The following is a 24,162-nucleotide window of genomic DNA, read 5'->3' on the forward strand; positions in this document are numbered from 1 at the left end:
ATGTGTAAATGGAAACACAAATGGCTTATTCATGGACCAGCTTTTTCATAGTTCTATCTGTCTTGGGAAAGTCTGTGTATGAGAAGATAGATCATTCTTGCAGGTACATCCCTTTCTCCTTATCAACCTTGCAAGGAAAAGTTGGACAATGATGACAGCAATGATAGCAAGGAAAAACACCATCTGTATAGTGCCTTTCCACATACAAATTATTTCACTGAGTTGCTTTGTAACAGCAGGACAGAAGTAAAAGGAAGCGTAATCTCACCTCTGCCATCAACCAGGACACAAGGGGTACCAGGAGACTGCAGCCAGTCTCTGAGGAACAATGTAACAGCAAGGAGAGCAGCAGCCTTGCTCCATCCATCAGATAAAGAGCACCCTCATAGAGTTCACCACCAGAAAGAGCAACTGATTCCATCTGATAGTCACCACAGAAATGCAAAAGTGAATGTAAATCCGGTTTGGCTTTTGCCAACAGCCAGAGGAATGAAGGTCTGTTATACACAATACCTCCATACAAGCAAGACCACTAGGCAAGAGAAAGTCTGTCTAATCTCAAGATAAATTCCTGTTTACAACTATCCACTTTCTTCAAGTACATTGACGCATCTCCTCTACTTCTTAACTTCACTTTCCCTCAGGTGCCTTGCTTTTTAAACCATTTTTACTAGAGGTTTTTTTTTTTAAGGGTCAGTCAGCATTATTATGACTCATATTTGCATAATTTTAGGGGTTGGGGACTGAAACCCATCAGACAGTTAGGCTTGTCTAAGACCACCTAGGAAGTTCATAGACTGGACCAGAAATTTCCTATCTCCATCTGAATTTTAGCTATTATCAGGTCTATATTCTTCAATGCAATTCACCAGCTAGTTGTCAAAAGACATTATAAGCTTTTGAGCTTTCACTTGGCAACTAAACATTCCTTCATACATACTTTAGTAAGCTGGAATTCCTATGCTATATATTTCACACTCTTCTTTAAGCCCACTGAATGAGAAGTGAAGACTCCAGCATAAAAATGAGCATATTCATCTTGCTTTGTGTTCAGCAAAGCAGGCTGACAACTTATCATCAGGAAAGAAGCACAACAGTGTTGTTGACTCTGTTCTTATTGCCTTAGATCCTACCTAAACTTGTCCACTTTAACTCAAAATATAAAACAGTGACTGACAAGAAACATTGTTTTCAAAAAGCCTTTGATGACCTTTGTTATAATAGCAGTAAAGGAAACTGACAGCATAAGAAGCATGAATCCAAATGGTATCTAGCTGTATAAATATAATGAAGGAGGGTGAAGAAAGAACACAAACAAAGCTCCAGAAGAAAGAACTTCTGACTACTTTTGAGCAACTGAGAATGCTTTCTATCAATATCAAGTACAGCAACAAAGCCTTTCAGCACCTTCAGAAGTCTCAAAATTTGCTAAGTTTCCATGGATGTAAAAGGCCTCACATTGTCTCTAATGTAAAAACCAAGAAAGAAAATATTTTTTCATTTTTTCCTCCTTGCCCCTCCCCCCTTTCCCCTTTATAATCAGATCTCTACCCCATCCTTCTAATATGTATGTGTGGATTAAAGTTAAATACAATAGCGCAATACTAACATAAAGGCTATACTGTTTGTACAGACATGGCAAATAAAAACGAACAGTTCAGATTTTTAAAATAAAAAACCTGTCAATTATCAGTTTGTTCAATTATAAAAACTTAACTGAAGACAATACATTCAAAAAGGCCCAAAATGTGCAATCAAATTTTTAAGATGCAACACCGATCGGTTCAAGAATTAGTTCTCATGGAGAGCAGACAAGGTAGAAAGCCTGTTTCTAAGCTGTACCATTTCAGGCTGAAATAAGGGAATCATATAACAGCTTATTCTGCCATGCAAAAGAAAAAACTCTTAGTGCTAATATTAAATATGACCATGGTGCAAACACAGCTAGCATAATAGAAGGATTACATAGTTTTATGACTTACATGATGAGAGACTACCAAGGCCCAAAACATGAAAGCATCCCAGTGGTTTGAATGTTGGGACTACAACTCTGAAGACTCTTGGCTTGGTTATGAAACCCACTGGATGACCTTCGGCAAATCACACTCTCTCAGCTTCAGAGGACTGCAATGGCAAACCCACTCTGAAGATACTTGCTAAGAAAACCTCACGACAGCTTTGTCTGTCATTTTGCCTGAGGATTGCCATAAGTCAGAAATGACTTTAATGTGCACAACAACAGCAAAATACAACAATTAGGCTTTAGACAACAAACACCAAAATTCCTTCTCTAGATTTTAGTTGTGACTCCAAAGAATTACTTCAAATCACCACTAATACACAAGGTTCTCAAAACCAGAATGAGAAGAATATAACTTACTGGTAAAAATTAGAGTAGATAATATAATTCCTTATTTGCATAGGGCAGTAATTAAATTGTCTCAAGAGCAGGGAAAGTGGGAATTTATTGTGAGCTTGTGATCATCCTAGGAACTACTTTCAAGTTGACGATTCCACTGGAATTTGCCTTAGAATGAGTAAGACTAGCTACGTACAGACTGGACCTGAGATAATCTTCACGCTCCTATTCAATGTTCCTCAACTCTTTTCTATTTAATAATTAACATTCCATGCAAGAAGCAGAGGGATCATGCTGGTCGTAAGAAAAAGACCCAAATATATATTGTGATAATGCTTTTTGAGATCAACCAAAAAATCTTCAGAACTGTGTCAAGCTTTCATGATCATCTGATACTTTAATCAAGTAAGATGTTACAAAACAGAAGGCTGAGATAGAGGCCTGGTACAGACTGCCCATTTTCATGCTGGATTGGGACCAGGGCAACCTCACCAGCAGCCCTGCGGCCCCAATTCAGCATTTTCTGAGCGAGTAAGAAGTGGCACCTCGGAAAAGGCTTCATGCCCCCAGACACTCAGGAGGAGAAAGGGGCAGCCCCTTTCCCTTCAGGATCGTTCCCGTGGCCATGTAGTTGCTGTGGGAACAAGCCACTCTAGTAAATAGCTGCAAAATGCAGCTCCTTCCTGCAACATCATAAGGGCTGCGTCACTTCCCTATGTGGTTGTGGGGACGCTGCACGGCAACGCCAGCATCATGGTAGCCCCTGTGTGGACAGGAGGCTGCCATGATGCCGGCGCTGCACGGACTAGGGTTAGGGAGCATGCGGTTGGTGCGCACTCCCTAACCCTAGCATCATCATCGGCATGCCGCTTTATGGTGCTGTGTATCGGCCCAGAGATGGGTCAAACAAGTGATCTTGAAGTCACCCAATTTGCATGTTGTCTTGAAATGTGAAGGAGAGAAAGAGCCTGCATGCCCACAATTGGGGCACATTATGTGATGGGCTCACCAAATATGCTATGTCCTCCTTGGCTGTGGAGGCTACAGTTCTATTCACAGTTAATAATTTATCTTCCTCCCAGTTTTCACATATTTAATTGTTAAAATCCAAAACTGAATTGAGGTTTAATTGGAATTACCACTTGATGCAGACAAGATACTGAAAGCAGGGAAGATGCAAAATATTTTTATTTTAAAAATTAAATAAAACCAAACCTGCACTGTTTATTTCTTAAGTAATCACTGAGTCAATACTGGGCAAAAGAGCCTTTGGCAGCAAATATGGCTGTGTTTCTTGGATACATGTCTGGTTTGGCACATCTGGATCCTGTGATTTCTGCCTATACCTCTTGGGAAAATTGCTCCAACAATCAGTTTGGATGGGAACCACTCGTAAACAGCAGCTTTCAAGTCTTGCCTCAGTTCTTAATTGTACTGAGGTCTGAACTTTAATTGGGTGATTCTAAGTCACTCAAATTATTGTTTTTAAACCACTCAAGGCTTACTTTTTTATGGGTGTTTAGAATTATTATCCTATGTGAAGTTGAAGGCTTTCATGGCTGGCATCCATAGTTTTTTTGTGGGTTTTTCAGGCTATGTGGCCATGTTCTAGAAGAGTTTCTTCCTGACATTTCGCCAGCATCTGTGGCTGGCATCATTATCTTGCTGGAATGTGCATTCTTAGGTATCCTCTGAGTAGGTAGAAAATGTTTAAATTTGCAAGTGGCCTGTGCTTCTAAAGTGATTTAAATAATAAAAAAAAAACACCTGAGTGTCTTTTGGCATACAGCATCCTATTGTCTCTGAAGTAAAATAAGACAAACTTATGCATATAGGGAGACAGATCTAGTGGACATTTTGTCTCTGAATTTAAAAATGTTTTGTCAAAACCCCCAATGCAAACCTAATCACAAAATGAAAAATAAAAGGGTAAAAATTACTCAGACATTACTTGACTTACTTGAGTGACTGGATGATGTTTTTCCACAACAACAGAATTCATGGGAGGAGAAACTCCCAACACATCCAGGTTACTATAAATTCGATTCTTTGGTGCAAAATCAGATCGGCCGGTGATTCTAGCAGTGATCGTTCTTCCAGCCTTCTGCTGCGCTGATGTCACAACCCTCGTCATGGGCTACAACAAGCAAAATGTAAATTCTAATTACATTACACCACAGATGGACAACTTCCAGAGGCTGCAGAATGTAACAGTCACCAATTTCTGGGTCCAAAGTATAATAATTTTCTGAACCCCAGGAGGCTCTGGAAGATAACATTGGTAATTTTGCTACTTTTTAGACAGTTTTAAGCCTATAGGAAATGGTGTATGTGTGTGCATGCATGCCTTTCAGACCTATGAGGAACGGGAGCATTCTCTGTATTTCCAAACTCTTTTAAAAAAAAACCCACTGAATAGTGAAATCCAAAAATGACCATGGAAATATTCACTGAATGTCTTCCATTATAAGAACATGGATAAGGTCTGCACAAATCCTATTACCCAATAAGTTTTGTGAGAGAGAGTTGCAGGAGCCTGCTTCCATAGACTTTATTGCATAAAGAAAAATATCCCCTGGATTGTTACCGCTTTTGGAATGGGCACAGTGCCTGACCCTGCAGCAGAACCAGGAGCTATTAAGGCAGCAGCTGAGTCTAGTCTGGTCTGAGGGGTAACTGCATGGCCCTGATGAGAAGAGAACTGTAAACAATGGAAAAAGAATGTAGTATTTAGAATGAAATTAAGTATCACATATACACACCACACATTTCCTAATCCTAGACACTGAAATAAATAAATAATTACCTTGCTTGGCAGAGCAGTATCACAGTAGCACCAGCATTATATGATGTAATAGACCATCCTAACTAAGCTGGCATGACAAATGTCATTAAAATTAGTCTAGCATTCTGTAGCATTCCCAGTTTCTTCTATCCCGCTTCACAGAGATACAGGACTATCAGAACTGGGAGTATGCACCTGACCAAGATAATTTTCAATGCTCCTTAACTTACTAGATCTTCTACGTGTGCAGTAACAGGAGCTGCTGTTGGAGGCGGAGGAGGTGGAGGAGGTGGTCGAGGTGAGCTGGATGGTGGTAAAGGTGGATCAAATTGAGATGGAGGGAGTTTTGCTGTTGGGCCACCAGTGCCAGCACTAGATTCTCCTCTCTTATCTGACAGTTCAACTAGTATAAATAAATTGAAAAAAAATTGATTGCACAGCAAAGACAGTAAATAATTAAATCAGTCTTAAATCATTTCTTTTGCACTTAATTGTTAATTAATATGAACATTTTAAAACTGTGCAATTTGTATTTCTTTGTTTATAGACACACATATTTATTTTCATTTATTTACTACAATGTATTATCTATATAAACAATTTCAGTTTTAGGAATATGTGTATTTATATATTTCAAGATACTTAATACACATTTTAAAGAAAACTAAGTTTGGGGAAAATAATTTCAACAAAGCAAGAGAGGCATCATTAATTCCATGCAATGAATTATGTGTAGTGTCGTCTAGAGAGTCAAAGAGTACTATGCCATGCAGAGTATAAGACTGCAATCCCGAAACACATTTATGTAAGCACAGCTCTATGTATTATTAATATATTTTCAAGGAGCCAGAATCTAGGCTAACTTCTAACAGAACCAGGAAGGAATAACCACCATTAGCAGCTAACTCTGTTTCATGCCACTGAAAACAGACATATTAAGGAATATAAAACTACTCAGCAGCTTTCCATACCATTGACCACTGTATCCGTCTGAGTTGTGTCTCTAGGATGGAACTTGAGAATACATTTTTACAGTATTTCTAGTCTTTTTTGTAGGACAAATTCAAAAGATGGTACTCAGGGATTTTTGCCTGACCTGAGGGTTTCCATCAGGCCTCAGTTCTGTCCCCATTCATCATCTACACAAAACTACTGAAAGGCTTCATCCAGAGTTTTGAGATCAGGTGTCAGCAGTACACTGATGACATCCATCTGTATTTTTCCTTTCCATTTGATTCTAAGGAAGCTGTCTTGGTGCTAAATCATTATCTCTTGTCAGTAATGGACTGGCTTTCAATGTTTCTAATATGATTGCTTATTTTTTCTAACATGTATTATCCATTTTTAAAAACTGTATTTTGTTTTAACTTACATTGTGAACTACCTTAGGTCCCACACTGGGAGAAAGATAGGATATAAATTGAATAAATAAATAAACAGGCATTTTACTTGAAGGACATGTGTCTGCTATGCCTCCCCATTAATATTTCTTTGCACCTCCTTCTCAAATATTATATCAAATTTAGGGCTTCAGTTCCAAACTACACCCAGAAAAAAACAGCATTTTAGTGAACCTTAACCATATGACAATATCTTGTAATTGTAATATCTGAACAACAGAACCCTCTCTTCAAATGTCAAATTGAATGCTCTCTTGCAAATAGGATCCCTGGTTTCTTAGGATATCTTCTGCCCCCTCTGTGGATTCTCACATATGTACAGAGCCAAGCAGGCAAACTTGCCATATGACTGCCATAATATATGAATGAAAATCAGTATGAAAAAGAAAACATACACATGGTTTCCAGTTATTGCAGGAACTTTTGCTTTCAAAAGGACTAGACTGCCACCCTGTGGTAAATTACCTATTGCAGATTTAAAAATAACTCTTCCCTTATCCTATTTAGATGATTATTCTTAAAAGGAAATATTAACAACAGCTTGCCTTGTATAAGAAAATTTAACAGCAAGGAGTGTTATTAAAATTGCAAATGCTGTCTATATAGCAAGAGCAATGGGAGTAATTATTTTATATCAACACTGTAGTCAGAGTTGTTCATGCTTTTCACCAAACCAAATACTGTGAGAAAGAAAAGCTAAATTCTGAGAATCATAGATCCAAAACACACCGCAGAACCAATCCAGTTTGAGACTGCTTTAACTGCACTGGCTCAGTGTTAGAGAATTCTGGGAATTGTAGTTTATTGTGGCACCAGAGCTCTCTGACAAAAGAATGCTAAAAGTCTCACAAAACTACAGTTCTAGAATTCTCTAGCACTGAGCCAGGACAGTTAAAGCAGTCTCAAACTGGATTATTTCTGCAGTGTTTTTTGGACCCTATTTAGGACTGGCAACAAGGCCGAGATGACATCTGTCTTTTAGTTTTCTCCCATTTTGATGCTTACAAAAATCAGCACTGAATCACTGCCAATCTTGTCTCAATATTTGTCCCTACACAAGGTAGCAGGCCATGCTCTTGATTTGGTTTTTGCTGGTGAGCATGATGGTGAACTGGAGGGTTGAAAATCATGGACAGTTTATTATCTGATAGAGTATCAGCTCACTATCTGAATTTGGTGGGATTCCTAGCCTTTGCAGGGGAAACGAACCTGTTAAAATGGTCCACTCCCAGAGATTAAAGGATTTCTGAATGCTCTGAAGGATTTTCCAACTGCTAGAGTTGGTGATTCTTTTGATGCTCTGGTTGATTGGTGAAATAGGGAAATGACCCAGGCATTTGACACAATTGCTTCCAAGGATCCTTTACTTGGGTGCAAAGAACAGGCTTCTTGGTTTTCTGAAGAGCTCAGGGCAATAAAGTTCTTGTGTAGACAACTAACATGACAATGGAGAAAGACTTAAGATGAATCCGATGGAGCACAGGTTAAGGCCCATTTTAGAACCTGCTTTGCAGCAGTGAGGGCAGTGAAAAAATGATTCTTTGCCGCCTCTATTACATCAGCTCAGTTTTGTCTAGGACAGTTGTTCCAGGTAATTAAAGGGCTATTACATCAAAGTCTTCAGACTGATGTTTCTGAGAAAATTGCTCTGATTTATTCTGACTTGGATTCCACATTGAGGGTAGAGTTTTGGTAAGTAACTGAGGCATGCACTTGTTTGGTTTTGAAGGATGAGTTTCAGGTTGTTCAACATGATGATGTGGACAAGTTGCTTGGCAAGGCAAGACAAGGCAAACCATTTGCATGTTAGATCCATGTCTATCCTGGCTAATTAAAACTGCCAAAGGAAGACTGGCTAATTGGGTGGTGGAGGTTGTAAATGCTTCTTTGAAAGGGACCTATGTTGCAACTTTTCTAAAAGAAGCAATCTTAAGGCCTTTATTGAGGGGGGGGAAACCTTCATTGGATCCCACCTTGTTAGATAACTAACAGCCAGTCTCTAATCTCCTTTTTGTAAGTAAGGTCCTACAGTGGGTGGTGACAACACAACTCCAGGTTTTCTTGAATGAAATGTATTACCTGGACCCCATTCCAATCTAAGTCTGGACTGGTTATGGGACAGAAACTGTCTTGGTCACCTTGATGGTTGACCTACATCCATCAAGGAGTTGGACAAGACAATAAGTTTCTATTGGGCCTCCTGGATCTTTCAGCAGCATTTGATACCATCCACCATGGTATCTTTCTGGGTTAGGTGGCTGATATGGGACTTGGGGCAGTGGTTCGTGTTTTTCTTGGCTGAACATTCCTGTAGGCCAATAGCCTGTGACTAATACTGTGCCCTCTGCTTTTTAAAAGCTACATGAAGCCACTGGTCATCTGCAGTTTTGAGATTGAGAGTTGTCAGTTTGCTGATGATACCAGCCCTTTCTCTCCTTTAAAACTGATGCCAAGGAGGCTGTGGTAGTATACTATTCAATTCCAAAACTACCTGGAGGCCTCCAGCAGAAAACTATTTTTTGTGGGAGAAACATTCCAGCCAGAAGGCAGCCCTGAGTTCTGCAAAGATGGTGTGGGGGTGCTGCATACAGCTCACAACCCTCATTTTGCCCACCCACCTACTCCTGGTTTAAATCCTTATGTCCCAGTCCAATGCACACAAAGTGTTCCTATTATCAGAGGTTCCTCTATTCACTAAATGACCTTCTGAGCCACTATATAACAAAACTGAACTGGGTCAAATGCTGCATTCTTGTTATGATTGTTTCCCTGGCAATTGAATAGAATGAAGATCCTCTTTTGGTCATAAAACATTCTGAAAAACTGAAGCTGAAACAAATGTACAGGCTATTAATTGACATTTACTTCACTGTAATACTAACCATGGTCAAATTTGAATTCTTTGCCCTGAAATATTGTCATTGCTTCCAGATTCAGAGCACAGACACCACGCATGAAAGCCTTCTTCAAGGTATCTTCATAATCATGCTTTTTGTTCTGCAATTCTATGATCTCAGCTCTGGCCTCCTCCAGTGCAGCATTCAACTAACAAGGAGTTAAAATAAAATTTCTAATAAGCATGCATCATTTAGCACATTTGTTTTTTCATTTCTTTTAATTTATTGAGAGAAGACTGAGACTAAGTGCATTCTGCATTTTACAGGCAACTGTATGTGTGCAGCCAACACAGAAACGCAGCTGATTTTTGATTGGAGACTATAGTGGGGGGAGGGAGATAATACAGGTTGTCTGTCAAGCCTAAGGGGGAGGAGGAGCTAGAAGATACACCCAGGATAGTACACAAGTTGCACAAAGCCAGGAGGAGAAAGATGGACTGAATTTGAGATATGTAAGACAAACAATCATGCTCTTAGTTGTCATTTGAAAGGCTGATGTTAAAGGGTGAGCATTTAGGAATATTAGAATATTAATTTTGGTACTTTTCTGCCTGATCAAGAATGTCAACTGACACAAATTTTTGCATATTAATCAGATTTTTATCCAGCATCATGATACCCATTTTGCAACTCATAGTTTATGGGACCATTATGCTATTGCCATACTAAGAAACATTTCACAGCCATTCATAGCAGTTTACAAAAAAGAAATGTGCACATCTGTGAAGTGTCCCATCTCCAACAGCCTCAGACACCTTATATATAGGTGCAACATTCAAACAGAGTGTATAAAATTCAGTGTACTTGGACCCAAAGTGCACTGTGAAACAGACACATATTATATTCATGAACCAGACGTATAAATAAAGGGTTAAACTAATTGTTTTATGTAATGGACAACCTGTGATTTACGAGACTGACTGAATAGTATACCAGAAAAGTAAAGTCAAAATGTGTCACCTCATGCAGGGCTAAGATTAGAATCATTTCACTCACTCTAAGTCACAGTCTTACTGTAATTAATCCTCATTTTCATGTTCTTCTTCCCTAAAGTATGCGCTCTCTGCTGCCCATGGAGTGATGTTCCAAAGTTTGTGCTATACAGTATTTGCTTTTTCGGCTATCCACGTTCTTGCTATTTGCCATTAATTTTCTAGTAACATCCACTCTTACCAGATTTTAGTAGTTTGCACTTCTCTCGCAACCTCCATGCTTCTATGGTGGCCAAACCCACTTTATAATGGAAAGTGGCGAGGAGGGGGTGTTGCCGTGGTCCACAAAAATAACTTCACCTTGACCAGAATACCTATCCGTAAAACTGACCACACTGAGTATTTACCTTCGCCTGAAGGCCAGGGATAGCCTGGGGATTCTGTTGGTTTATCGACCACCCCGTAGCTTAACAGACTCCCTAGCCAAGCTGACACAACTGGTCTTGGAACTGGTGTTGGAGATCCCCAGGCTTCTTGTTTTGGGGGACTTCAACATCCCCCTGATCAAGATTGGACTGAAGGCATCTATCCCCAATCTCCTCGGGGGTGGTGGACCTATTAGAACGGTCCGCCCTCGAACGCTGATGGAACCCAAAAGGTTCCAAGAAGCCCTAGAGGGTTTAATGGAAGGCAACATCGGCGACTCTGTCGAAACCTTGGTGACCACCTGGAATAAAGATCTTTCCAAGGCTATCGACACAATCGCTCCCAAGCGTCCTTTCCAGCCAGCTTCGAATCGAAATCCTTGGTACACTGAAGATCTCAGAAGGATGAAGTGAGCTGTACAATGACTACAGCGTCACTGGCGAAAAACTCAACGCTTATCTGACAAGACACGTCATAGGACCTTCCTTAAGACCTATCAAGTGGCAATAGCTGCAGCAAAGAAGTCCTTCTATTCTGCTTCTATTGCGTCTGCAAAATCCAGTCCAGCAGAACTTTTCAGGGTGGTTAAGAAGTTAACCCAAACTCCTTCCACCCTGAACTCTCTTTTTCAATCTACAAGAGCCTGCTGTGACGCTTTTAATGATCATTTTGCAGATAAAATCTCTCAGATAAGGGCTGACTTGGACTCCGGCATTAGTACAGAGTCAACAAGAGAGGTGTCGAGTTGCTTCGTTAATGAGATTATCTTGGAACAATTTCAGTCTATGAGTACTGATGACGTTGACAAGCTGCTTGGGAAGGTAAAAAAGACCACCTGCCCTCTCGAACCCTGTCCATCGTGGCTGGCTATCCAGGGAGGTGAGGCAACTCTGAAGCTACTTCAATCTATAATCAATGCCTCCTTCAGGGAAGGTTGTATTCCATCAAGTCTGAAATTGGCAATGGTAAAACCCATTCTAAAGAAACCTTCCCTTGATCCCCTGGACAAAAACAATTATAGACCAGTATCTCTACTTCCCTTTCTGGGTATGGTGATCGAGAGGGCGGTTGCAAACCAGTTCCAAGCAGTCTTGGATGACACTGATTATCTTGACCCATTTCAAACTGGCTTCAGGTTGGGATACGGAGTTGAGACTGCCCTGGTCGATGATCTCCGTCTGTGCATTGACAGGGGAAGTGTGGCCCTGTTGGTGCTCTTGGAACTCTCAGCGGTCTTCGATACCATAGACCATGGTATCCTTCTGGAACGCCTGAGAGAGTTGGGAATTGGAGGCACCACTTTGCAGTGGTTTCAGTCCTATCTCTTGGGAAGATTCCAGATGGTGTCACTTGGTGACAGTTATTCGGCCAAGAGAGAGCTCAATTCGGTTGTCACTCAAGGCACAATACTCTCGCCAATGCTATTTAACATTTACATGAAGCCACTGGGTGAGATCATCCGAAGACATGGGGCAGGGTGTTATCAGTACGCTGATGACACCCAAATTTACTTCTCTATGTCTCGGACTGTTACAGCGACCAAGGAGGGCATCTCTCAGCTGAATAACTGCCTGAGGTCAGTAATGGATTGGATGAGGGAAAATAGACTTAAGCTGAATCCAAATAAAACGGAGGTACTCGTGATAGGTAACCCCAATCTGGGCATGGAGATAAGTTCGCCAGTTCTAGATGGGGTCGCACTTCCCCTGAAGGACTGCGTCCGCAGCTTGACGGTGCTCCTGGATTCGTCGCTTCACCTGTCCTCTCAGATTGACGCAACAGCCAGGAGCGCCTGCTATCAGCTTCTGCTGATACGCCAGTTGCGTCCCTACCTGGAGCAGCGGGACCTAGAGACTTTACATTTCTATACCACTTCATAGTGAACTAAGTACTCTCTAAGCAGTTTACAATGTGTAAGCCAATTGCCCTCAACAAGCTGGATACTGATTTTACTGACCTATGAGAGGATGGAAGGCTGAGTCAACCTGGAGTCCTGTAGGATCGAACTTACAACACTGTGACTGCAGTACCGGCATTTAACCACTAAGAGTGACTTTTTAGAACTTGTTTAGAAACTTTCTTACCTCTTGAAGTTTAGTTTCATAGTCATTGGATAGTTCAACACGCACAGATTCGGCACTTGATTGATAAGCTCTTTCGATAGTGTCTCTCCATTTTCTATGAATGTGAGAACGCCAAGTCATCCATGCTTTCTTCAGCAAGCCCATTTCATATAAGCGATCAGCCAGCCTCTTTGTATATACCTGAAATATGAACAGATTAGATATGAGTTTCCAACATGCTTAAGAGAACTCAAATAGGGTCTCATTTCCCAAAGCAGGGTTTCATGCTTGCTATAATTTACATCTTATTGACATTCTGTCACTGTTGTGAAAGCAGGACAAAAGGCTATAGTTTACCATTGACTGACTAAAACACAGTGTTGTGTAGTATGTAACACAGTGATATACATCCAGTGTCAAAACACTGAAAAGGTTTGGGTCCATGTAGGTCATATGTATATGCTACTGAAACCAACTGGAGCTTGGTGTAAATTGATAATGGATTATATTTTTTTCCATGTGCATTCCATGTGTATGAGGTCCAGATATAATTCTGCAAGTTGAAAATAATACATTTGGAATAGGCATAAACATAGCAGTTATTTAATTTATCGGAAAGAAATCCCGGTTTCCAAATGACCATATGGAAAATTGCTGGGTTGGTCAATTTAAACAAACAAACAAACAAACAAACATGCTCTTGTTTTTAAAAGGGGGTTGATTTTTTTTAAAAAAAATCAAGACCTTTTATTGAAAAAATTATTTCAGCCTTCTGAAATTACAACATATACCTCCTGTCTAGCTTCTTGTCTGCCTACGAAATGCTGAAGTCGCCACTTTGTGAATTTCTTCATGAGCTCTATCCTGTCCTTCTGTTTCTCAATTGCATGTGTCAAATTGGCAATTACCTAAAAATAAAACAAAAGGAACATGGAAGATAGCAGCTTCACAGTAATTTAATTTTAATTTACCAGTTTATACACACACATGGACTTGGATAGGGCATCTATACCCCTCCCATCATTAGACTCCCAACTCCTGTTTTCCTGGCTGAGGTTGTTATTAATTGGAGTCCAACACATTCTCCAACTCTGACAGACAGGTCATTAATGTACTTCCTATAGTTTTCTTTCACAGCAGATTTCACACCTGACTTCAAGCTTCAATGTATTGATTTATGAGGAGGAATACAACAGTGACAGCATAAGTATGTAGTAGGAAAATGTATGGTAATTCTTAGGCTGCAAAAACCTCCAATTTTCAATCACAGCTATATTCTCCTCTTTATATTTATCAAGACCAAAGTAGCTTGCTGCTAAGACTTTTTTTTTTTTTTTACAAAGGAATAAATAAAATGTTTGCTTTCTAGGAATAATAACAATAGATTAGTAGAAAGTATTACTTCATCCTTCCTCCCTATTGAAATCTCGTATGTATGTAGCAGCTCCTTCAGGTTCTCCATTTGATTCATCAATTGTCTCACATGTGCCGCATGTCTTTCTTTTTCTTGTCTCATTTCAAGTGTGTGATGTTCAATAAAATGAAGTTTCCATTTCCTTAGTTCAGTAAGAACATTGGTCTGAAAAATTAAACACATAGATTTAATGAAGAAACATACCCAGTTCATTAAAATCCACAATGAATTTTAAATGCAGTTACATTTCTAAGGGTAGATACACTTTCCAGCATAAAAATGTTTATTGATAATTAATGTTGCATTAATTTGCATATGTGAGTTGAAACAGAAGGATAGCACAAAATGTCTTCCCTTTGGCATTTTTTTTGTGGTGCAAATGTTCATGTAACAAGAATATAAACTAGCACACATTCTGGCCCCAACACATGGTGCTCTCTGGTGCATGACATTTAGATGGTTGCTTTGACTCAACAAAGGGGTGGGGGGGGGGAGGAAAAGGGAAAAAAAGAACAGCCTTTCAATATGTGGTAGACTGCATGATGACAATAGCTCTCTTGCTAGGAAGACTGATATTTTCATAGAATCATAGAATCGTAGAGTTGGAAGAGACCACAAGGGTCATCCAGCCCAACCCCCTGCCATGCAGGAAATCCAAATCAAAGCATCCCTGACAGATGGCCATCCAGCTTCTGTTTAAAGACCTCCAAAGAAGAAGACTCTACCACACTCGTTAAATCTTTAAAAGAATATTAGAATACACAATACTATCTGTAAAAAACTTTAAACAATTTAGACAAAAAATAAATACCTTAAGACTTCCACTCCAGAGATCAAGTATGCTCTCAATTTGGGTCACTCTTTCATCTGAAAGGCTTAGATCAGTCACATGTGACTCCTGAAGATCTCTTTGAATTGACGAGGACCCTTGAGAAGAACTTTCTTCTGAACCAACTGGGCAAAGTCCTTCCATATCCATGTGAGATGGCTCTGTTACTTCTGTTGAAACTGAATTTTTGTTTTTAATGGCACTCCAGTATCTATTACTGGATTGGTCTGAATTTGCTTTGTGCAAATGACACGCTAAACATTTAAAATATCAAATATGCCTTTTTCTTCATATAAAAGAAACAAAACATTTTGTGGCACCTTAAAGAGTAACAAATTATACGGTAAGTTCTTACAGAATAGAGTCCAGTCCAGTTTCTCATACACATGAAATGCCTGTGATGAAGTGGGCACTTGAGAACGTCCACTGAATGTCAGTAGACTCTGCTGTTTTTGCTGTAATTGGCTAACAAAACTCTGGACACTTCCCTTCTAACAGTCAGGAAAGTTTTGAAAAGACATTTTACCCTTAGAAACTGAAATTTATAACTCCCAAAAGCTGCTGAAAAGAAAGAAGGGTACTTTCTATGGCAAAAAGCTTGTTTTCTCTAAATGTATGAAGTCTTATGCCATATTAGAGAATGTGTCTTTGACACTGAGATGAACTGGAGGGACTAGTTCATCACAGGAAAAACATCAGAGTCAATACTGCATTCTATATAAGAATTACCCCTTATTTATCCCTAGGCCAACAGTCACTGTATACATTCTGCAAACACATACAAACTGTAGATCAGGGGTAGGTAACCTGCGGCCCGCGGGCCGGATGCGGCCCGGCGAGGCCTTGGGACCGGCCCCAGCCCGGTCCTGCCGCCAATTGCCACCGGGGCCTTTGGCCTCTTGCGCACAGGGGCAATTGTCTATAGAAGCCTCAGAAACATGCATTTATATTAACATTTTTTAAAAAATCAGCAAATTTTTTTTGCGTGTCCTCCACTTTTTTAAAAAAAGTGTCCACCATTTGAAAATGTTGTCCTACATTTGTCCCGGTTTATTTATTCATTTAAATTTTTTAAAATTTATTTATTTATTTATTTATTGGCTTCGGCCCCCCAGTTGTCTGAGGGACAGCAACCCGGCCCCCGGCTCAAAAAGGTTGCCTACCCCTGCTGTAGATCATGTGAGAGATCTTCTAAATTAAACAGGGGGACATATGACAGAGCCAATTCAAAAAACCATATGGGAGTATATCCACACTGCAGAATTAAAGCAGTTTGACACCACTTTAACTGCCATTACTCGATCCTGTAGGATCATGGGATCTGTAGTCTGGTGAAGTATATAGCCTGATCTGTCAAAAAGCTCTGGAGCCTCAACAAACTACAAATCCCAGGATTCTGTAGGACAGAGTCGTGGCAGTTAAAGTGCCATGGCAGTTAAACTGCTTTACTTCTGCAGTGCGGATACACCTGTAGATAACTGGCTCAACTTAAACTTAATTCTAAAACAATAGTTATACCTTCTATTCTTGTTGCCCGAGTAGATGTCACAAAATCAGGAGTTCTTCCATGTTTTCGCCAATTTATTCCAGCATTTTCTGGCCTGTGTCCGTCCATTACTGGACTTTTTTCTGTTTAAAAGAAAAGAAATCCAACTAGGTTTGGATGGTTTAAAGTTTAACATCCCCCAGAATTTTACACTTATAGTATTCATGTCACTGATTAAAAACATTTTTATCCACTAACTGTAGCCAATAACTGGTAATTTTTACCATCTCTAAAGACTGTCCGGAAACCAGAAAGAAAGAAAGCTAGATGATGATCATTTACCTAAGAAAATAGCCTCCTATCTTACTAGTTTTTGTCGGAAGGGAAGTGATGTGTGGATGAAAGAACCACAGCTGCAATTAAGTACATTTAGATGTTATCAAATGCTACAATTGTTATCAAAATACAGTGCAATCTTGTTATCCACTGGGGCTTGGTTCCAGGATCACCTGTGGATAACAAAATCCGTGGATGCTCAAGTCCCATTAAATATAATGGCACAGCAAAATGGTGTCTCTTATATAAAATGGAAAATCAAGCCTTGCTATTTGGAATTTACCCTTTTTTGGAATATTTTAAAGCCGTGGATACTTGAATCCTTGGATAAAAATGGTAATGTATAAAGTGTTATGAAAATGTTCAGATGTGACAAAATGAAAATGGTCATTTATTTTGCAGAAGCCTGGAATTGGCTGCAGCTAGGACTCAAACCAGTAGGTGATGTCCAAGGTCACAGTGTGTGCCAGAGAGCACGTAGCAAGATGTAAATATACTGTGTCATCTTTGCAAGGCGGAAAGTATTCCAAGATGCACAGGAACTTGTACAAGGAATAGGCTAGGCAAGGTGGCCGCATGGCAAATGTGTATATAAGCCCAGATGTCCGTTTGTACAGTTGGGGTTTGTAGTTGGTGGATGGTGTTGGTAATTGTTCTCGCGTATGTCTTTGCAACAAATAAAGTGCCTCTTCGGAGATAAGCCAGGCTTCAGTGTGCTTTCACCTATCAGCTGTTTTCCTGCTCCAGCAGCTAACAGTTGTTTATCTTTATACAAGCTTCTGAGTTTACTCTGCATGCTCACGTTTGCATCAACAAGGGTTATGGTGCCCAGACTATGAGCTGAAGAATTCAACTGGCTGTGAGTGCACTGTTTTTGTTGCTGTTCATCTGTCCGATGCCGGAAGGCAAACAGAGATAGAACTGTGGGAGTTGGGAAAGCTGCCAGATCTTTGCTGTTCTAATTATGGAGGCAGTGAAGTTTCCCAAACTCAGTAACTCAAATTACAGTTCCTGGGCTGAGTACTGCGAGGCTCTCCTTGTCCAGGAGGGGCTTTGTTTGGCATGTTGTCCAGCGTGGAGTTTCTGAGGACACTATTGAGAATGATAGGAAAGTGGGAGCTACAATTTTGTTGACCCTTGAGCCGAGCCAGATTAATCATGCTCGGAATAAGAGGACTGCAAAGGCTGTGTGGGATGCTCTCAAGCAAGTTCATCAGAGCAGCACAGCACCGTCCAAGATGATCTGGTGTCGGAGGCTGTACGCTTGCAAGATGCAGCAGGAGCAGGATCCGGAAAAGCATTTAGAAATAATGCACGATCTATTCGCCCAAGTAGAAATGCAAGGTGTCAACTTGCCAGCCGACCAAAAATCGTACATTTTGTTGGGCAGCCTTACTGAGAACTATGAGCACATCCTACATGGTTTCCAGGGGGTGTCTGAAGATCAGATGACTGTGTAATTGGTGTCAGCGCCATCTTGGAAGAGAGCCAGAGACGCCAGTTCTAGGCAGGGCTCCAGAGACAGCAGCAGGCGATGCCAAGATCTACGAACCCACCAATGGCTTCAAGGGAGCTACAGCTGGAGATGGCAGCTGTGTCAAAAGAGAAATGATGTTTCCACTGTGACAAGTCGGGCCATGTGAAGAACTGCTGGAAGCTTGCAGCGGAGAGGAGAAAGCAGCCCAAAAATCCTGGGACCAGGAAGTGAGCTGCAGATGTGGCAAAACACAATAACTTTAGAGCCCATCAGGCTGACTCAAACAGTCAAGTCTGGATTTTGGACTCGGGGGCCACAAATCATATGACAAACTCCTTCAAGCTCCTGAAGAAAAGGACTGCTCCCGATGTGAACTCAGTTGCTATGGCTGATGGTGCACCCAAGGAGGTGAAACACATGGGAACTGTGTACATTCCAAGTTCTGGGCAGGACTTTGAAAATATCTTGTGTGTTCGCAAATTGCAGAATAGTCTGGTCAGTGTGTCTGCACTAACAACAGACGGGTATGCTTTAAACTTTAAGGGGGATGAGTGTGTGATCAGCATGGGTGATCAGGTTTATGCAAAAGCACTCAAGAAAAACAAAATGTATTATATGGTGAACAGAGCAGAGTGTGCTACTGTTAATAATGTTCTTTTGCATGAAAATTGTGCACATTATTATCACCGGGTTTGGGGGCATGTGAGTTTTACCAGTCTGGGGAAACTGGGACAGGTTTGTCCAGAGCTGAAGATGAATGCCCGTGCACATCATTTAGAATGCTCTGTGTGCAGCAGGGTGAAAGTAAAAGCTTTTCCTGTGGCCAAAAAACCTCAAATGTACCACCCAGAGGCCATTTCAGATTGTACATGCAGATTTGGCGGGGCCTTTGAACAAAACTGTTGGTGGTAATCAATACTTCATGGTAATTGTTAACTGTCACACCAGGTATTCCTATGTGGTAGTCCTGAAGGAAAAAAGTGCAGCTGCTGATTCCTTCAAAGACTGGGTCAACATGGTGGAAAGGCAGTTTACTTACAAGGTGGGCTCCTTGGTGACAGACAGAGGTGGAGAGTTTCTATCAAATAACCTAAAAAATTGGTTAAGGAGGAAAGGAATATGCCGCAGGAAGATTGGTTGGCTGAGAGGCGTATTGGTGTGCTGAAGCAGATGAAAGATTGCATGATGCTGAATGCAAATGCATCTGAGCAACTTTGGGGTGAAGCCATTCAGACAGCGAATCATGTTGTTAATAGGGTTTGGAATTCTGCCGTAAAACAAACATCATACCAGATGCTGCATGGCAGACCACCTAATTTAAAGTTTCAGAGTGTTTGGTCAGTATGCAAATGTCTTTGTGCTGGAAAACTGCAGGAGGAGGGGTGAGCCCAAATGGCACAGATTGATGTTTGTAGGGTACTCTGGTAACAGCTACAGGTTTCACCTGGGTCATGGGTCATGATAACTGTCATCCTTCGGCCTGAGAGGGAGTGACCAGGCAGGCCCAGCTCCATCAGGGCTAACCTGAAGGAAGAGACTCCTCCCTCCATAACTGTCATCTTCCGGCCTGCGAGGGAGTGACCAGGCAGGCCCAGCTCCATCAGAGCTAGCCTGAAGAAAGAGAGCCCTCCCTCCATGATAACTGTCATCTTTCAGCCTGAGAGGGAGTGACCAGGTAGGCCCAGCTCCATCAGGGCTAGCCTGAAGGAAGAGACTCCTCCCTCCATAACTGTCATCTTCCGGCCTGCGAGGGAGTGACCAGGCAGGCCCAGCTCCATCAGAGCTAGCCTGAAGAAAGAGAGCCCTCCCTCCATGATAACTGTCATCTTTCAGCCTGAAAGGGAGTGACCAGGCAGGCCCAGCTCCATCAGGGCTAGCCTGAAGGAAGAGACTCCTCCTTCCATAACTGCCATCCTCCGGCCTGCGAGGGAGTTGACCAGGTAGGCCCAGCTCCATCAGGGCTAGCCTGAAGGAAGAGACTTCTCCCTCCATAACTACCATCCTCTGGCCTGTGAGGGATTTGACCAGGTAGGCCGAGCTCCATCAGGGCTAGCCTGAAGGAAGAGACTCCTCCTTCCATAAGTGCCATCCTCTGGCCTGTGAGGGAGTGACCAGGCAGGCCCAGCTCCATCAGGGCTAGCTTGAAGAAGAAGAGCCCTCCCTCCAGTCCATCTGCCTTGGTCCAGGCCTCAGAGGGAGAGAAGAACCACTGGACCTCATCCCCTTTCCCACCACCATTCCCTTCTCCCTTTGTGATGTGTCTTTTAGATTGTAAGCCTGAGGGCAGGGAACTGTCTAATTAAAAATAATAATTGTAAGCCACTCTGATAGCCATTAGGGCTGAAGGGCGGGGTATAAATACCACAAATAATAATAATAATGGGTAAATTTTGCTGTCCAGAAGTGCCAATTTTGAGAAGCATTCAGGTTGGGACAGGCTACATACCAACCAAGAGGTTTTCCTGAGGCTTGGACAAAGAGACACAAGTACAGGGAATGGAGGGATGAGAGAACACGAGTCTTCACCAGACGTCAAGCCTGGTACTTCCCAGCAGCATACACAAACACAACCTACACTTTACTCACCAGTAACAACTAGGAACTTTGAGCAGGTGACAGTGAAAGACACAGAGGTTCAAACTAGCTTTGAAAGTGAGGATGAGAGGGGTAGAACGAAGGTGATTGTGCCTAGAAGGACTCAGAGAGTTAGAAGGCCTCCAGAGCGTTTTGTTGTGCAGAATGTTAGAGCCTGTACTGTGGTGGCTGATGAGCCTGAGAGTTTCCAGGATTTGCAGTGCTATCCTGAGGAGGAAAGAGAGAAGTGGTTTTCTGCAATGGACAGGGAGTATTTGTCTTTGCTAGAAAAGGAAGTGTTCGATGTGGTAGACAGACCCAAGAACCACAAAATTGTGGGTTGCAAGTGGGTTTATAAAAGAAAAGAAATGCCAGATGGTATGCAAAGATACAAAGCCAGGTTGGTGGCAAAAGGTTTTGCTCAGCAAAAGTTTGAAAACTTTGATAAAACTTTACCCCAACAGCAAAGCCAGACAGCTTGAGGCTAGTGTTAACTTTGGCTGCAAGGCAAGGAAAATTGTGAGACACTTTGACTTTGAAACTGCTTATTTGAATGCTAAATTAGATAAGGAGGTGTACATGGAACAACCTTTAGGGTTTGATAAGGATTGTGACAAGAAGGTGTACAAATTGAACAAAGCCTTGTATGGTTTGAAACAAAGTGCAAGATGTTGGAATCAATGTATCCACAAAGAGCTTGTAAAGCTTGGATACAAATCCAGTGTTGCAGATACCTATGTTTACACCAAGGAAGAAGTGATTCTAGTGATTTATGTGGATGACTTGTGCATGGCAGCTGAGTCAGAACAGGAGGTGCAATTAGTACAGAAAGAGTTGTCCAGAAAGTTTGTATTGAAGGACTTAGGCAATCTGAAGTCTTACCTTGGGACTGAGGTTGAATGGACTGAGGATGGCAAGTGTTTGTTAAGACAGATGAAAAAGATAGAGAGATTGATTGAGAAATGCAGTTTGCAGAGTGCAAAAGCAGTAAAAACTCCAATGACTCCTGGTTATGCCAGTTCAGAGTCAACAGAAAATTTTGAGAATCCAGAATTGTTCAGGAGTGTATTAGGAAGTTTGCTATTTATTGCCAACAATACTAGACCTGATATTTTATTTGCAGTTAGTGTTTTGAGTAGAAAGGTTTGTGAGCCAAAAATGGCTGATTGGACTGTGGTGAAACATGTGTTGAGGCATTTGAAGGGCAGTAAAAACAGAAAATTAGTTATTCAAGGAAGCTTAGAAAAGCTAGAGTGTTATGTAGACAGCTCATTTGCATCTGAACTAGTGGACAGAAAATCAGTGACTGGTTAATAAAATCTGCAGGTAGTCCAGTGATCTGGAGAAATAGAAAACAGAACTGTGTGGCATTAAGCACAGCGGAAGCAGAATTTGCGGCGTTGTCAGAAATTGCAAGGGAAGTGCAGTGGGTCAGATAATTATTGGAAGATCTAGGTGAGAAATGCACAGAACCAACACTAGTGTTTGAAGACTCACAATCCTGCATTGCCATGGCAGAAACTGAAAACTTAAAATGTCACACAAAATACATAGGTGTAAGGTACCAAAATGTCAGGGAGATGGTCCAGAATGGTATCTTGAGACTGGAGTATATAGATATCAGGGACAATGTGGCAGATGTCTTCACAAAAGCATTGCCAGTGGGCAACTATCCTGACAAATTAGTATGGTACCTTGCCAACACAACTCTGACACAAAGGCCCGTTACAGACGGGCACCCTAGCACGGACTCAGTCCATGCTAGGGTTAGAAAGGGGCGTCTCTTCCAGACGCCCCTAACCCTAATACGGACTGAGTCCGTACGAAATGGCAGCAGCTGTTCTATTTTGACGTAGCGGACGCACTGCATCCACACGTTGCACCCTAGAAATGACACCGCAAGTGCGCGCTTCAGCACTTGTGGCGTCTCTTCCGGGTCGCAGGAAGGAGCACGATTTTCATGCTCCTTCTTTGCAGCGTCTGGGAACCGCACCCTTTGGCTGCTGCGGTTACTGGATGTTGCAACCAGTGGCGGCAGCAGACCGCCGCTTTTCGGTGGTCTGTAACCCACCAAAGACATGACATACATCTGTACATTTTGAAGGGGAATGTTAATGTATAGAGTGTTATGAAAATGTTCAGATGTGACAAAATGAAAATGGTCATTTATTTTGCAGAAGCCTGGAATTGGCTGCAGCTAGGACTCAAATCAGTAGGTGATGTCCAAGGTCACAGTGTGTGCCAGAGAGCACATAGCAAGATGTAAATATACTGTATCATCTTTGCAAGGGGGAAAGTATTCCAAGATACACAGGAACTTATACAGGAATGGGCTGGGTAAGGTGGCCGCATGGCAAATGTGTATATAAGGCCAGATGTCCGTTAGTACAGTTTGTTGGGGTTTGTAGTTGGTGGATGGTGTTGGTAATTGTTCTTGCGTGTGTCTTTGCGACAAATAAACAAAGTGCCTCTTCGGAGATAAGCCAGGCTTCAGTGTGCTTTCATCTAGCACACGGGTAGGCAACCTTTTGGAGCCGGGGGCCGGGTTGGTGTCCCTCAGACAAGTCGGGGGGGCTGAAGCCGGGGGGCGGAGCTTCCACCCTCCAGGGCGGAGCCTCCACCGAAGCTCTGCAAGGAGGAGGAGGCGTGTGCCCGCCCTCTCCTCCTCGGTCCCTTTCTGGACAAACACCCCCAACCTGCATTCCAAAACACACACAACAGCACAGTTGTGCATTTCACATGGCTTTACTTAACACGGCCTCTTGCATATTTCAGAGGCTTATTCCATAACCAAACCCCTTGGGTTTAACACTTAGCATGGTTTAACATGGCTATGCATATTGAACATGTCAAGGTGGTTTCACTGTTCTTGGACCAAGTGTACTTCTCAGAAGTGTGTACTTGGTCAAGGGACTTTGGTTTTTCTTCACTGCGCATGGGTTTGTAAAAATCACAGCAATTTACATTGGCCTTGCCTCAGAGGCTTTCTGATATCAATATCACCATTAAAGAACCAAAAACACATAGAAAAGGCACTTTGGAAAGTCACACTCTCTTGGCTTCAGAAACAGTGTGAGCATGCCTCTCAAGCTGACTCATATCATCATCATCATCATCATCATCATCATCATCATCACACTATCATTGTCAAAGCAAGGGAGACTTGTTAGCATTAAAAGCACAC

The 24,162-nt window shown here is 41.7% G+C and overlaps 1 protein-coding gene across 3 annotated transcripts in view; it reads right to left on the minus strand.

Moving 5' to 3' along the window:
- Positions 1-24,162, minus strand: part of POC5 (POC5 centriolar protein) — a 49,747-nt gene that overhangs the window by 1,712 nt on the left and 23,873 nt on the right. For 2 of the 3 annotated variants that reach the window (XM_042454405.1, XM_042454404.1), the window contains exons 4-12: positions 16,624-16,734; positions 15,088-15,284; positions 14,265-14,441; positions 13,654-13,770; positions 12,884-13,063; positions 9,427-9,589; positions 5,375-5,547; positions 4,947-5,060; positions 4,320-4,496 (exon numbers count right to left, since the gene is read on the minus strand). In XM_042454405.1, coding sequence (XP_042310339.1) covers positions 4,320-4,496; positions 4,947-5,060; positions 5,375-5,547; positions 9,427-9,589; positions 12,884-13,063; positions 13,654-13,770; positions 14,265-14,441; positions 15,088-15,284; positions 16,624-16,734 — 1,409 coding nt within the window. The remainder of the gene's footprint in view (positions 1-4,319; positions 4,497-4,946; positions 5,061-5,374; positions 5,548-9,426; positions 9,590-12,883; positions 13,064-13,653; positions 13,771-14,264; positions 14,442-15,087; positions 15,285-16,623; positions 16,735-24,162) is intronic. The other variant, XM_042454406.1, reaches the window with a different exon arrangement.

This window comes from Sceloporus undulatus, chromosome 2 (genome assembly GCF_019175285.1).
Source record: "Sceloporus undulatus isolate JIND9_A2432 ecotype Alabama chromosome 2, SceUnd_v1.1, whole genome shotgun sequence".
Classification (NCBI taxonomy): Eukaryota; Metazoa; Chordata; class Lepidosauria; order Squamata; family Phrynosomatidae; genus Sceloporus; species Sceloporus undulatus.